Below are 16,265 nucleotides of genomic sequence, written 5' to 3' on the forward strand. Positions count from 1 at the left end.
TTGGTTGCTATGCATACTGTTGGCCATGTTTTTAAACATGAAAATAAGGATTATGCCCTTATTGAATATGGCTATTCTATGGAATCTATTCTTTGTGATATTAAGGAAAAGAATGAGAGCTTATATAATTTACTAAATGAAGAGAAAAATGAGAACCATAGTGAAGAGAAAAACAGCAAACAAGGAACGTCTCTTCAAGATCCTCAAGTTGAACCCATGGACAGTTAGAAAACATATGTTGCCTTCAAGAAATTATGTTAATAAAATAATTTGGAGTATTGGGGGATGTTTCCTTAAAGTACAATAAACATTCTTTCATAATTGGAAAACTGTTGGAGAATCATGTGCATATTCAAAACACATATTAGAGCTCAAATAATTTTTTTTCTCATTAGCTTTTTTAAAAACTTGAAACAGTCACAAGTTGCACTTAAAGTGTCTAGCTCATTTATACACTTACAAAGAATTTGATATCCAGGGCCAGCAGGTCTAAAATGGTTAGGGCACTGGACTCCCACATGGCTGACTGTGTTTCGAGTCCTGGACCCAGTGGCTTGAAACTCACACTGTGTACCTGTGCTTGCATGCCCAAAATCCTCAGAAGAGAATAGAGGAGATGGGATTGCAGTGTGGCCATCCCCCCAGGAGATGATTGCTCGCTTTCTGTGTCTTGGTCTCTTTGGCACACATATACACCCTATGGTGAAAAATCTCTCTTCGAAAAAAAATAATAATTTGATATTCACCATTCTAAATACCCAGAATTAATTATACACATGTGTTACTGGCAAAGTGATTCTTGTTCTCTGTCTAACAAGAAAATGAGGAAATATACATTTAATATTAGAGAGAAAATCTGTATCATTCCTCTAAAACGCAAATTTTGTTGGCAATCTTGATTTCTTCCCTTCTAAGCCACCTGTGACATCAGCCTCTATTGAAAGTGGCAGTAGAAAATTCTGATTTTTATTGTGAGGCTGCTTCCTCACTTAAATAGTGATAGGGACAAAGAAGTATATCACATGTTTTTAAAATTTAACTTAGCTTAGAAAAATAAGACCTAAATCAAAAAGAGCTATAAGCGTCTATTAACAATTGTTGGCAAAGAACCTATTGATAATGTACATGATAATGGCTCTGATTTGACGGATATGCACTGTATTCATGCTGGGAACACCATGTTGTACACTGTGAAGATGTCGAGTTATTAAATGTAAAAAAATAGTAATAATAATAAATTAAAATTAAAAACACAGAAGAAAATTCTGTTTTTTTGGTTCTTTCCTTTAGCTCAGCAATAGCTAAAACTAACCCTTCTCTGATAGAAACTAAGAGTGGTTTTCTCCTTTTGTCGTGCTTTCAGACTTGAAAGCTAAGAGGTAAGAATTCCAGACTAATTTTCAACTAAGACTCTGATTATAAATTACATATCTCCAAACAGATTTACTTGGATGTTATTTGGAAGATGCAAGTAAAGTAGGGGACTTCTTTATTCTACTCCATTTTTGGGCAAGCTAGGCCGTATGCTACTCCATTTTTTGGCAAGCAATCCATGTCAAGAGACAGTATCTCCGCATTCAGGGCTAATGTCTAGTCATCGCTTCATTAGTATCAGGAAGAAAGTGCAGCAGTATCAGCAGCCAGAATTAATGAGACAGTGTCTAGTCACTCACTTTGATACTGTGGAGAAGCATTCTTGGTAGTAAGTTTCCTAATTTAGCTTCCTGATTCCTGGATTGCTGCCAAGAGAGTACATTCTTGAAATCAGTAATTCCAATGTTGACCTGAATCCCATTGTTTTTATTATCCTAAAGAGTTTCAGCCTTGATTCCTTGTACTAAATCTCTTTTACCTGCACTGAACCCTGACTGATAAACCCTCCTTTATAACTATCAATTGGTTGGACTCTCAAATATGCATCAATCTTAGTTGTGCAAAAACTATATTTCTGACTCAGGGAAATTGTTTGTTGGGAGCTAAATATTTATTAGAATATAGGAACAACTGCTAATTTTAAAAATAAGGTTTTGAAAAAGAGAACTTTAGGGACCAGCAGTTAGCATAATGGTTTTGTTGCTGGACTTCCATTTAGCCGACCGCAGTTCAAGTACCGGACCTGATGACATAAACTCACACCAGATCGTGTGCGTGCATGCCCAAGATCCCAAGAGGAGACTGGAAGATAAAGGATTGTGGTGTGGCCATCCTCCCTTCAGGGTGATTTCTCACTTTCTGTCTCTCTGTCTCTCTCTGTCTTTCTGGCAAGTGGACGTACCCTATAGTGAAAACCTCTAAAACAAAAAGAAAAAGAGAGAGAACTTTATTTCTCTCTCACATAACATAGTTCAGCCTACAATATTTGTGGGGGAATTTCAGCCTGTCAAGATACTAAGTTTCTTCAATCAGGTTACACCACAATCTTCAATCTTCAGCATGCAACATGGTCCAGATGGCTGTTAAATTTGTAGCCAACATACATGCACTACTTTTAAAATGTTTAAAAGGAGAGTGAGCCTTTTCCTCTTAAGATCAACTTCCAGAAACTTATCTACCAAGTTGCTCACAGTTACATGGGTCATTTAGTTACACAGGTCATTTAGCAGAAAAGCTGACTGGAAAATGTAGTGTTTCTTCTGGATGGCCAGAGGCCCAGGCTAAAATTCTGTAACCATGGATAAGGAAAAACTGGATATCTTGCAGTCTCAGCTATAGTCCTACCCATCTAGCCCTTCTAGTATCTGTATATACGCTTTCTTCCACATCAAGCACACTTACCCATCCAAGATAGACAAGAATTTCTGGACAATTGTGTATGTCTCTCCGTCACTTCCAAATATAGGTTCTCAAGGTCAAGAAACTGCTCTGTCCATTTCCCCTTACCACACCAACATACCCAACAGAGACATATGATGAAAGAATAATACTAAGTATAACAGTTACAATCCCATAGCTGTCCCAATCAAACTGTCTTTCTGCAGAAATTGCCAGGATGCCCAGCTGTGGCAGGGGAGTACAATTTTAGTTAGCTCATATTCCTTCTCCTGGTTGCATCTCCTGCAGATGGAACTTCCTTGACCATGTCTTTCCTGGGCCCTGTCCTTTTGAGTTCTTTTGCCCTTTGGTGTTCTTTTGTGTCCATTGTTTACTGCGGCCATTTCTTTCATTTTTTTTTAAGTGTAGCGTTGTTAAGTTATTATTTATATATACTGAAATTTGTCCTTTTGGGTGAATAGGTCTATGAATTCTGACAAATACAGAAATGAGTAACTTACTACCATAATCAAAAAGTCAGATATTGTTTCTTACAACTATCATGCTGTCAATGTACTTACAAAAGGTTAATGGTAATTATAGTAAGTGTTTACTTTCCCCAATTGAACTAAGTTCAAGGCCCTATACTTACTTTAAATTGGTAGTTAGATCTAGAGACTTGATTATATTCCGTTTCAACTTTTTGTCAAGAACTCATCCTAAGTGATACCAAGAGATGTCAAGCTTTTCAATTGCATTTACTGCAGGCAAATATCTGATCACCATTTACATTAGTACTGTGAAATTTGTTATCAATCCCATTGGCTTCCCAAGACTGAGTATTGAATATAGAATTTCTGGAGAGTGCACCCAAATCACTTTCTATCTTCTTTTATTAAGAACTTTTAAACTCTATCCTGACAATTATTTCTTCATTTCTGATGTTGCAGTTTATCAAATTCTGACAGTTCTCTGAACATTAGTGTAAGGTGGGAACCCCAAATCTGAAAGTGCTCATCCATATATTAGAATATAGGAACAACTGCTAATTTTAAAAATAAGGTTTTGAAAAAGAGAACTTTAGGGACCAGCAGTTAGCATAATGGTTTTGTTGCTGGACTTCCATTTAGTTGACTGCAGTTCAAGTACCGGACCTGATGACATAAACTCACACCAGATCGTGTGCGTGCATGCCCAAGATCCCAAGAGGAGACTGGAAGATAAAGGATTGTGGTGTGGCCATCCTCCCTTCAGGGTGATTTCTCACTTTCTGTCTCTCTGTCTCTCTCTGTCTTTCTGGCAAGTGGACGTACCCTATAGTGAAAACCTCTAAAACAAAAAGAAAAAGAGAGAGAACTTTATTTCTCTCTCACATAACATAGTTCAGCCTACAATATTTGTGGGGGAATTTCAGCCTGTCAAGATACTAAGTTTCTTCAATCAGGTTACACCACAATCTTCAATCTTCAGCATGCAACATGGTCCAGATGGCTGTTAAATTTGTAGCCAACATACATGCACTACTTTTAAAATGTTTAAAAGGAGAGTGAGCCTTTTCCTCTTAAGATCAACTTCCAGAAACTTATCTACCAAGTTGCTCACAGTTACATGGGTCATTTAGTTACACAGGTCATTTAGCAGAAAAGCTGACTGGAAAATGTAGTGTTTCTTCTGGATGGCCAGAGGCCCAGGCTAAAATTCTGTAACCATGGATAAGGAAAAACTGGATATCTTGCAGTCTCAGCTATAGTCCTACCCATCTAGCCCTTCTAGTATCTGTATATACGCTTTCTTCCACATCAAGCACACTTACCCATCCAAGATAGACAAGAATTTCTGGACAATTGTGTATGTCTCTCCGTCACTTCCAAATATAGGTTCTCAAGGTCAAGAAACTGCTCTGTCCATTTCCCCTTACCACACCAACATACCCAACAGAGACATATGATGAAAGAATAATACTAAGTATAACAGTTACGATCCCATAGCAATAATCAAACTGTCTTTCTGCAGAAATTGCCAAGTTTATTTGTATCGGAATTGCAATCCCATAGCTGTCCCAATCAAACTGTCTTTCTGCAGAAATTGCCAGGATGCCCAGCTGTGGCAGGGGAGTACAATTTTAGTTAGCTCATATTCCTTCTCCTGGTTGCATCTCCTGCAGATGGAACTTCCTTGACCATGTCTTTCCTGGGCCCTGTCCTTTTGAGTTCTTTTGCCCTTTGGTGTTCTTTTGTGTCCATTGTTTACTGCGGCCATTTCTTTCATTTTTTTTTAAGTGTAGCGTTGTTAAGTTATTATTTATATATACTGAAATTTGTCCTTTTGGGTGAATAGGTCTATGAATTCTGACAAATACAGAAATGAGTAACTTACTACCATAATCAAAAAGTCAGATATTGTTTCTTACAACTATCATGCTGTCAATGTACTTACAAAAGGTTAATGGTAATTATAGTAAGTGTTTACTTTCCCCAATTGAACTAAGTTCAAGGCCCTATACTTACTTTAAATTGGTAGTTAGATCTAGAGACTTGATTATATTCCGTTTCAACTTTTTGTCAAGAACTCATCCTAAGTGATACCAAGAGATGTCAAGCTTTTCAATTGCATTTACTGCAGGCAAATATCTGATCACCATTTACATTAGTACTGTGAAATTTGTTATCAATCCCATTGGCTTCCCAAGACTGAGTATTGAATATAGAATTTCTGGAGAGTGCACCCAAATCACTTTCTATCTTCTTTTATTAAGAACTTTTAAACTCTATCCTGACAATTATTTCTTCATTTCTGATGTTGCAGTTTATCAAATTCTGACAGTTCTCTGAACATTAGTGTAAGGTGGGAACCCCAAATCTGAAAGTGCTCATCCATAATGCTTACTGATCTCAAAGAAGTCACCAAGAGGGCCAAGAGAGAGACATAAGTTTATTCACATAGGACAGGATGCACAGATGACAGCCAGTCAGTGAGTGATCAAGAACCAGGCACACATAAATCAATCAGATCAATGCAGATGTTCTGCCTTGAAAATGGGTTGGTTTCTATTATACGTACATTGTTTGAAGATTACAGTAAAAAGTTATATTTATTAATTAACAGATTCAGTAGGGTATGTTTAAGGTTTAGTGCCTCTAATTTTGTGATGTTGACATGGAAGTGGGGGTGCATATACCTTTAGAATGGCCCTAGCTGTGGGCAAATTCCTCGAAGTAGAAGTAATGGTCTCAGGATGCTTAAGAGCCCCAGCTGTAGCCTGTAACTTGTTCTCAGGAAACTCAGACATGGGGTTGGGAGAATGGAGGTGACTGGGAAAATGGAAGGTGATTGGGGGGAGTTCAATGTGTGATTCATACTCATGAAAACTTGACTTTCTCACAAAAGAAAAGAATCCTGAGATCATTATAAGTGTAAACTTAGTGTGATAGTTAATGTTACATGTAATTTGACTGGGCCACACGGTGCACAATTATTTGGTCTGGTATTATTCTGAATGTTTCTGAGATGTTTTGATTCATTTATTTATTTATATGGATGAAATTAACATTTAAATCCATAAACTAAGTAAAGCAGAGTGCCCTCAGTAATGTGGGTGGGCCTCATCCAATCAACTAAAGGCCTGAATAGAACCAACAGTTGACCTATCCCCAGGTAAGTGAGAATTCTTTCTGTTTGATGGTCTTCAGACTTGAACATTGGCTTCCTCCTGCCTTTGAACTGAACCTGAAACATTTGGTTTTCCTGGGTCTCAAGTCTGCTGTCTTCAAACTAGAACTGCAACATTGACTCTTCTGAGAATCCAGCTCTCTGACTTATGTTGTAGAGCTTAGGCTTTGTTAGGCTTCATAACCAAGAAAGAATGTTTTTTAAAAAATCTCTCTCTCTCTCTCTCTAGATAGATACACACACACACACACACACACACACACACACACACACATATATACACAGATGTCCCCAACTTATGATAGTTCAACTTACAATTTTTTCACTTTACAACCTCATAGTAAATCAAGGAGCATCTCTATATAGCTACACATGCATACATTTTATTGGTTCTATTTCTCTGAATAACCCTGAGATACATTTGGTGACAAGACTACTACACTGAGTCATGGGGCATGAGGGAAATTTGCCATCTTTCTCCTACAGGAAGACACAAGAAAAGCAGCAAGGGAAATGCATCATTTAAATTTAGGGGTTAAGCAGCTTGCAGGTGGCATGGTGTTTAATGCACTGGACTCCCACGTGGCTAACAACAATTGGAGTCCCAGACTTGGTGACTTGCTTTCTCATGTTTCCTCTCTCTCCCTATGATCAAATTAAAAAAAACCTAATTATATATATAATATATATATATATATGTATATATATATTATATATATATGCACACACACAAATATATATATGAAATAATAAATAATTCTTTTAAAAAATTATTAACAAATTTAGGAATTGAAATTCTTTGTCTTAAAATAATCCTATATGCCAAATACTCTAATTCTAATACTTGGAAACTTACTCTGTTTTATGTAAATGTCCTAAGTTTCACATTGGAGACAAGAGAAGTTGTGAATTAAGTTGCCACTGGAATTTAGCAACATTAAAGATCAATCTGTGAGTTCTGGTTATGGTGGACTGGTATTTCAGATCAGCTCTCTGACCCTACACACACACACACACACACACACACACACACACACAAACACACACTCACACCATGAACAACCAGAAAATCTGGATGCACAATAGGACATACCTATGTGAAGGCATCAAAACACTACCAAGGCAGCAAAGAGCTGTGGGATTGATACTGGGTAAGGAGAGCACCACAAAGGATGACTTCTGCAGTAAGTGGAGCTCTTACCTTAGAGGCATCTGTAAACTTGGAAGACATGGCTGCAAAGCTGAATAGCTGACCAAACATTTGAAGAGAACCATGAACCTGAGGGAAACAAAAATTAGAGTTTAAGGCCTATAAAGTGGTTGGGGATGTAGTAAATACCCCAGGATTTTGGATGGGAACAAAATTTTATATTCAAGGAATAAGAATATCCTTGAAATATCCCAGCTTTCACAGGGACACAAGTCAGTTGGCAGTCTTCTCAATCACAACTTGGTTCAGGTGGCCTAGAGTGGCACACAGCCACCTCCCAAAACTAATGGTTTAGTCTCTTTGGAGGAAGATTACATTAATATAATCCTAGACTTCTAGTTTTTTTTCTATTAAACAGTTTTCTACAGAAAAAATTAATGTCAACCTTAGACTTAAAATAAAAATATAAGGAATTGTGTATTGGGGGTTGGGGGGTTCTTTGTTTGTTTAGACAGGATCTCACTAGTCATGATCCTCCTGCCTCAGCCTCCCAAGTAGCTGGGGCTACAGGCACATGCCACCATACCCAGCCCATTATATTAGCAAAATAAATCAAGAAAAGATTAGAAATGTAGAATAAATTTTTAAAAATTATTTTATCTAATACCCATGTAGGAGACATGTCCTTTAATTATTTACCTAGAAAAGGCCATTCAAGGGCCAATAAAGAGCTATGGCAAAGATAGGCCTTCTTTCCTAATTATTACCTAAATTATAGGGCATTAGGTTTTACTCTAAGCATTACACTCACTCTCTATCAGACCCATGTGGATTGGCATTTCCTATTTAAGTATTTATTAGAACTAAAAGAAACAGTTGTATAAAAAACAGTGAAGTTTTACTTTAACCAAAATTATACCTTTAGACACCTTTATAAATGGGTTCTCTTGTCAAATCTTGGGGCCCATTACTCTTTCTGCTTCAACTGTACCCACTTAAGATTTCAGATCACCTAATACTACTGCTGCAGATAAATTGCCATTGAAGAGTATTCAAGGAAGCCTCTAATTGCATAAATCAGATGTTCAAATTTGTGTTTTTAAATAGTATGCAAATGAAGCCTGCATCTCTCAGTTCTGATCCTGAGAGTTCTGGTAAGGCTCTCTGCTTGAGCTTACCTATCATGATCTTTTCCTCCAACTGCCTGAACCACAGATGGTTCCCACTAGATGGGCGAAACACATAACCGAGTGGTTATAGCTGGAATGATTCTTCTCCTTCGCTTTAGGTATAATTTATCATGGCTGTGTTCAGAAATCAGACACATAGACTCCAGGACTTTGCAGCAGCAAACACATCTGAATTTGGGGTGTATAACTCAGATATCACTACCTCTCTGCTAGAATCCCTGAAGCTGTCTCTGCTAGTACTGCATAGTGTTCATTTCTCTTTTTGTTTGTTTGTTTGTTTGTTTTTGGAGAGGTTTTCTTTGCTATAGGGTGCGTGTGCTCGCCAGACAGAGAGAGACAGAAAGCGAGAAATCACCCCCCAGGGGAGATGGCCATGCTGCAATCCCTTCTCCGTTCTCCTCTCTGGATCTTGGGCACACATGCACACGTGCCCAGCGTGAGTTTTAAGACACCTTCTATATCCATGGATAAGGAAAACTGGATATCTTGCAGTCTCAGTTACAGTCCTACCCATCTAGCCCTTCTAGTGTCTGTATATATGCTTTCTTCCACATCAAGCACACTTACCCATCCAAGATCGACAAGAATTTCTGCATAATTGTGTATGTCTCTTGCTGGTCCCTCATTTCTGTTTTATAACATATAAGTGATAGTTCTCTTTACATGCCCTCTCATCTAAGACATTGTAACTTAATTGATGGTGGAGACAATGTTACATTATCTGTGTATTCCCAGTCCTGAATATTCTGCCTAGCACTCACATAAAAGGTCCTTCAAAAACATTGGATGAATTTTTTAAAGAATATCTTATAGCTCTTAGATAGAAATCAATTAAAGATAAAAAGTTATTCCACAGAGCACACTCAAGAGACTTGTATACCAACTATATTTGTATCGGAATTGTACAAAAGAGCTAAACATGAGGCCCTGGGGATAGGGCCTTCCAGTACTTCCATTTTGTCTTTGCTGCATGACCCTCACAGGCTGCATCTGGTCCTAGGAGCAGCCAAGAAGAGAACATCAAAGGCTGGCCCATGCCATGCTTGTGGGGTGACATGAGGATCCAACTTCTTTATACAGAACACATTGGCTTTGCATGTTTTTGCTATTGTCTGTGAAGGTTAGACACGGAGTGAAAGCAGAAGTAAAAGATGGCCACTCAAAATTAATTCTAGCTGATGATTATGATCAGCACAGTCATGTGATTCAACTACATCCTCAGTTCCTAACAAGGATGAAGATGGTTAAATAAATTAATTGCTGAGCTTCTAGGAGAAAAATAATCTCCAAAGTTGGCCAGGACATTGTAATGTTGTTTTGCCATTGTTGCTATAGAGAGACTAGGGAGAAAACTAAAAGTTGAGAAGTTACTTCCTAATATGTAATGTTGATTTATAAGGAATATATATGTATACACACACACACATACATATATATTTCCTGTATATAAATATATATACCTTATAAATGGGACCAGTAAATGGCCTAGTGGCTAAGGCACTGGACTCTCACATGGCAAACCATGCTTTCAGTCCCAGACCTGGTAGCTTAAAAATCACACAGGGAATGTGTGCATGCCCAAAATCCCAGGAGAAGAATGGAGGAGAAGAGATGGTGGCATGGCCATCCTCGTGGGAGGTGAATTCTTAGTTTCTCTCTCAATGTCTCTCTGGTGAGTACACACATAATATGGCAAAAACCTTTAAAAAATCTTATACATAAATATATGTAAGATCTAGTTTGCTTTCTCCTTTTTAGGGCCAGTTATACTCATGAGCTAAGTTAATACAAGCACACTTCTTAATGACGCCTCAAGAATCCCTTTACATTTTTCAATAATCCAATGTATGAGAAGTGATGGTGAGAAGAGCGTTTGAAAAATTCTAAGCACAGGGAAAGTAACGTGGCTCATCAGTAAACTGAAAGGCAGTGAGGTGGCCCAAGTAGGCTAAGCCACTACAGTTCTAGAATATTTAGACCAATAGATGGGTTGCAGCGCAGCATTTGAGGGCAAACATCCATCTCTCCAACTTTACAGCTCTGCTAGCATCTTCTGCCTCTCCAGCACTAGGTGAAAAAAAATTTTCTAAATGGCTCAAGCTCTTCCCCTGTAGAACGGAGGAATAACTAAAACACCCCATAGCATTCTCTCATTGGGCATGACGAGTGTCGAGCCTCACTCCTTGACCCTGCTCATTCCCTCAGGCTCCTCTTTAGTGTCAACTGTACACAGCACGTGGAAATCTATCAGTAGTGAAAAAGTGCTCTCACTGGGCACACTTCTTCGGGGCTCTGCTGTGTGCTGGGGCTATCCTGCCAGGGAGCCACTCCCACTGAGCTTATTCCAGGATGCTGTTTTGAGTCAAGGAGCAGAGCAGGCACTGTGGGAGGGTCCTAGAGGGACACATGGGGATATAGGGAATAGAGAAAGAATGTGATAGGGTGGGCTGGAGTCATGGGAGGCTCGTCCAGCAATAGAGAAGCAAAGCATAGGTGCTAAGGCATGAAGTCCAAGATCCTCTTCTGTAAAATGTGGGCAATAGGAAATGCCCCATCTCACAGATGTGATTAAGTGATAGAATAGTTAATAGAGTCTGATTGCTTGTTAATAGTTGGCTTTAAAGATAGTCTAAACCAGAGTCTCTCACCAGGGTGATTTCTAAAAAGATGCCTATTACTGGGTCTCACTTCAGACCTGTTGAACTGTAATATATTGTGTTGGATCCAAGAATATGCAAGACAGTGTCAAGTTTCTTGTATTTTTTTGTTATAATTTTTATTTTGTTTGCTTTTGTTATTTCTTCCTTTATGAAAGGAGAGAAGAGAGAAAGAACGAGGTAGGTATCTTTGATAGGACCTCTCTGTGAAGCAATTCTCCTACCCCAATCTGCCTATCAACCAGAATTACAGTCTGCCCACTGCCTCACCCCTGATGTTACAGTTGGCCATGGAACTGAAACAGGGCATCCCACATGGCCACCACAGCAGGACCCAAGCATTTCTTCAGGACAGTGAAGTTGAGGAACCAACATAGATCAGGGCTGACCTATTTGATTTACAAATTAAGGAAGTGAGACATGCCCAGTGTCTGTAAAGTAAAGGATCCTAAAATATTGTAAGGCTCCAAGGATAAAATCCTCCTGGATAACTCCCTTCCACTCTAGCGAGGTCTATGGCCTCAAAAAATTGTTTCCTAATCTAGGGGGAAGAAAAAGAGCAAAGTCACACATACCTCAAAGATGTGATTGTGAGGATCAGGTAAGGCCTAAGTGAAACAAGCACAATCCCCACAGGCTACAGAGAATGAATAAATGTGCAATTCCCTGCACCCCCCCTCACTCTAATTCAGTTTTCAGAAGTGCTAGGTCCTTTCAGAGCTGACACTAAAAGTCAGCCCTAGTGTCAGGCAGCTCCTCCGCATTTAGGGCCACTCTGATCTCCAAAATGGTGTCCTCAGTTTCTGGGCAGTTTCAACCCCAGTATTCATTACAAACTCTTGCCTGTTACTGAAATTTTACTGCTCCACAATCCACACTGGAAAAGAGAATCAAGCAAATTCTGACTCTTTAGTGGTCATTGTATGCACTGCTCTCAGGGGTGTAGAAATGTCTAAAGATTCCAAGAATGATAGTGAGTGATAAAAGTTGTGTACAGTTTGGGGGTTTTAGTTGTCTCTTTTAAATCAAGCTACCCAAAGTCCAGAAAACCCACAGAAGATGAAGCTATTGTGGCGAATAGAGAAAGAATGTGAAGCTATGGGGATATAGGGAATAGAGAAAGAAAGTCCTAAGGTGGGCTGGGGTCATTGGAGGCTCATCTAGCAATAGAGATAGGTGCTATGTTTATCTCTGTTGCTAAGATAGCAAAGCATAGGTGCTAAGGGCCACGAAGTCCAAGTTCTTCTTCTGTAAAATGTGATATTTATATACTCATTGCCAGTTTTCAGAATTTCTCAAATGTATTGTAGTTATCAATCCAGTTTTCAAATCTTATCACTTTGTACACACCAAATATTCCTCTTTCACTTGCATAAAACTTGTTACTATGGTGTCCTTAATCCCTTCCTCCAACACAGCATGGAATAATTGTGTATCTCCTCTGAATGCAAGTCCTTAAGAGCAGGCTGCCTTGTAAGCCCTTTCCAACATTCTATCATCATCAACTTTGAGATTTATCTTCTGGACTCCACTCCATCTTCATTAAAATCATAAAAGTCTTCCAATCAAAATACCAGAGATATTCTTCACAGATCTATAAAAGACAACCATAGAATTGGTCTGGAATCATAAAAGACCTCTTTTTGCCAAAGCAATCCTGTGCAAGGAGAGTGGAGTGGGTGGCATATGACTCCCTGAACCCAGGATATACTATAAAGCTGTGATCATAAAAACAACATGATATTGGCACAAAAACAGACAGGTGGACCAATGAAACAGAATATAAACTCCAGAAATAAACCCCAGAGCTTACACACAACTGATTTTTAACAAAGGATACCAATCAATCCGTTGGGAAAAGGAAAACCTCTTTAGTAAATGGTGCTGGAAAACCTGGGTATCCACCAGCAGAAAGATGAATCAGACCTCCCATTTTACATCAACTCAAAATGGATGAAAGAGCTGAACCTAAGACCGTAAACTACAAAACTACTGGTGGAAAATACTAGAGAAACTCTGGGAGACATTGAGGTAAGCAAAGACTTTTTTTTTTTTTTTGAGAGGTTTTTGCTATAGGGCGCGTGTGCTCCCCAGACAGCGAGAGAGGAAGTAAGAAATCACCCCCCAGAGGGGATGGCCATGCTGCAATCCCTTCTCCTCCATTCTCCTCTCAGGATCTTGGGCACGCATGCACACGCGCCCGACGTGAGTTTAAGCCACTGGGTCCAGGACTCAAACCACGGTCAACTATGTGGGAGTCCAGCGACATAGCCATTATGCTAACTGCTGGTCCCAGCAAAGACTTTAAAAAATATTCCCAAAGCACACGTAACAATCCCTAAAATAGACAAGTGGGACTCTATCAGACTACCAAATTTCTGCACAACAAAGGGCAGAGTAATTAGTGTAAATAGACAACCCTCAGAATGGGAGAATCTTTTTGTAAAATATGCCTCAGACAAGAGATTGCTAACCAGAATACACAGGGAACTCAAACCGCTTACTCAAATAAAAATGATGAACCCAATTAAAAGATGGGAAAATGAGCTGAACAAAAATCTCTCTAGGGAAGATATATGAATAGCCACAAAGCATGTGAGGAAATGCTCAACATCCCTCATCATAAGGGAGATGCAGATTAAAACCACAATGAGATACCACCTAATCCTTGTCAGAATAGATTAAAATGTAAAAAGTGATAAGTGTTGGCAAGGATGTGGTGAAAAGGGAACTCTCCTACACTGTTGGTGGGAGTGTAAACTGGTTCAGCCACTGTGGAGATAAATATGGAGGTCCCTCAGAGATCTACAAATTGGACTACCATTTGATCCAGCAATCCCACTTCTGGGTATCTACCCAAAGGACATGAGAATGCTCAGTCAGAAAAGTGCCTGCACATCAATGTTCATTGCAGCATTATTCACAATCACTAAGACATAGAACCAACCCAAATGTCCACATATGACTGGATTGGAAGAGTGTAGCACATATACTCTATGGAATACTACTCAGCCATAAAAATCAAGACCTGGCAGTTGATAGAAAGTGACCGGATATGGAGGATCTATTGCTGAATGAATCAAACCACAGGATATGAGAGATATTGTATATAACCACTTAATATATACCGACTATCTGCATTTTATGGTTGAGATCAAAATATTGGAGGGCATAAAAGCAGTGAAAATAGTTAGGGATGCTGAAGACAGTGTGGAATGGGGCGGGAGAAGGGAAGAGTAAGAGAAGGATAGCAAGAGAACAAATAAAGAGGCATGATATTAGTGGGACACAGAAATGGTTTAGTACGTGTTGATGATAACATGTATAGTATTCTCAACTGGCTGGTCTGAGAATTATAACATGTTGGATAATTTATTTTAGAAGTAAAATGATATTTAGTGATTGAATGTTTAAAAAAGTAATGAGAATAATAATAATACTCTTGAAAAAATGATGAAAAGCTATTTGATATTGATGATGTGCATAGTAATGTCTTTGTCTTGACTGATATGCATGGTATTCCTTCTGGAAAAAGAAAGGTAATGCACTGTAAAGATATATGTGATTCAATGTAATGTAATCAAGATTATGATAATAAATTATTTTAAAAAGAAAAAAAAATTGTAAAAGTCTACACAGACTGATGCACATTTGGTGAATCGATTTGTGACTAGGGCGTTCACTCTACCTGCATCCATGACGTCTTCCTGATTTGTCATAGCAGTGGGATCTGTTCTACCTCCTGGGGATGCTGTCCCTGGAAAGCACTAGAATCGCCCAGGCTCCCTCCTTCCCACTCACCCATCCAGCCATAGCACCCCCAGTAGGCTCCGATAAGTACAGCAGCCCTCCTGCCTGAAACCCCTGCCCCTTCTCTGAGGCCCTCTAGGCTAGAATCTGCGATTAACCAGGCAGTCACATTCCTTTCTCTGACTTCCTCCTCAGTGGCCTTGCTGCCAGCGTCGTCCTCGCTCCTCCCCCTCCAGCTTCCTGCTTTCAAGAGCCCTCTCCAGCCACGCCCAGCCTAACCTACTCCCAGCTGGATCCATTTTTAATATTCTGGACTGGGGGAACCCGGAGAGGAAACGGGCAGTGGCCATAGTTGGCAGCAGGTAGTAAGGCGCGGTCCTGCTGGAGGCGACTAAGTGGGCGCACTCCCTGGACCTGCTTCGTCCTCTCACTTTTTCCCGCGCTCCGCTGGCGGCCAATGGGCTTCCACAGTAGGTGGTTACTGTGTAAGTGAAGATGGAAGGACTTAGGCTCCGTTAAAGAGCAGGATTCCAGTGGCCAATCAGACAGCGACTCGTAAATGGCAGGCAAATCTTTCCTATCCTTAGCCCCACCTACCCTGTTTCTTACTTGGGCGAGCACTTCCCTTCACATCTCCGTCGCCTTCGGAAGCTCGTGACTGGGCTCCTTCCCCTAAGAGCCGGACCTGCATTGGGTGCTAAATTCCGAAACTAGAGTTGGCCGCTAGCGAGTCGTACAGCCGAGTCGGTGAGCCGGGCGCTTGATTGCTCTGTGTGCGGGAGGGGAAGGGGCTGGGCGCCAGGGCCCGAAGTGCTGGAGGGTTCCCAGGGCATGGGTTTTATTTTAGCGGCTGCCACTTGTCCCGCTGTGTGCAGCAGGGAGCGGAGTAATGGGCTTGAATGAGGTTTAGGATCAGTTGCCATCCCTATCTCTGCCTGGCAGAGCTAGAGAGAGAGACTGGGAGAGAAGAGCGAAAGAGGTGGGAAGGTTGACAGGAGAGAGGGAGGAAGGGGGTGGACAAGCACAGGGGTACAGAGAGGAAGGGAGGGAGGGAGAAAAAAGAGATTGAAAAAAGAGAGGCAGAGACAGAGAAATTCC

General features: G+C 40.0%; 2 protein-coding genes across 2 annotated transcripts in view; both read left to right on the forward strand.

Moving 5' to 3' along the window:
• Positions 1-1,301, forward strand: part of FAM111B (FAM111 trypsin like peptidase B) — an 11,053-nt gene extending 9,752 nt beyond the window's left edge. Inside the window, exon 4 of the mRNA XM_027771425.1 lies at positions 1,291-1,301. Coding sequence (XP_027627226.1) covers positions 1,291-1,301 — 11 coding nt within the window. The remainder of the gene's footprint in view (positions 1-1,290) is intronic.
• Positions 1,302-15,793: 14,492 nt separating this feature from the next.
• FAM111A (FAM111 trypsin like peptidase A) overlaps positions 15,794-16,265 on the forward strand; it is a 13,647-nt gene continuing 13,175 nt past the window's right edge. Inside the window, exon 1 of the mRNA XM_006147396.3 lies at positions 15,794-15,914. The gene's annotated coding sequence lies outside the window, so the exon portion shown is untranslated. The remainder of the gene's footprint in view (positions 15,915-16,265) is intronic.

Source organism: Tupaia chinensis, unplaced genomic scaffold (genome assembly GCF_000334495.1).
Source record: "Tupaia chinensis unplaced genomic scaffold, TupChi_1.0 Scaffold000213_1, whole genome shotgun sequence".
Lineage (NCBI taxonomy): Eukaryota > Metazoa > Chordata > Mammalia > Scandentia > Tupaiidae > Tupaia > Tupaia belangeri.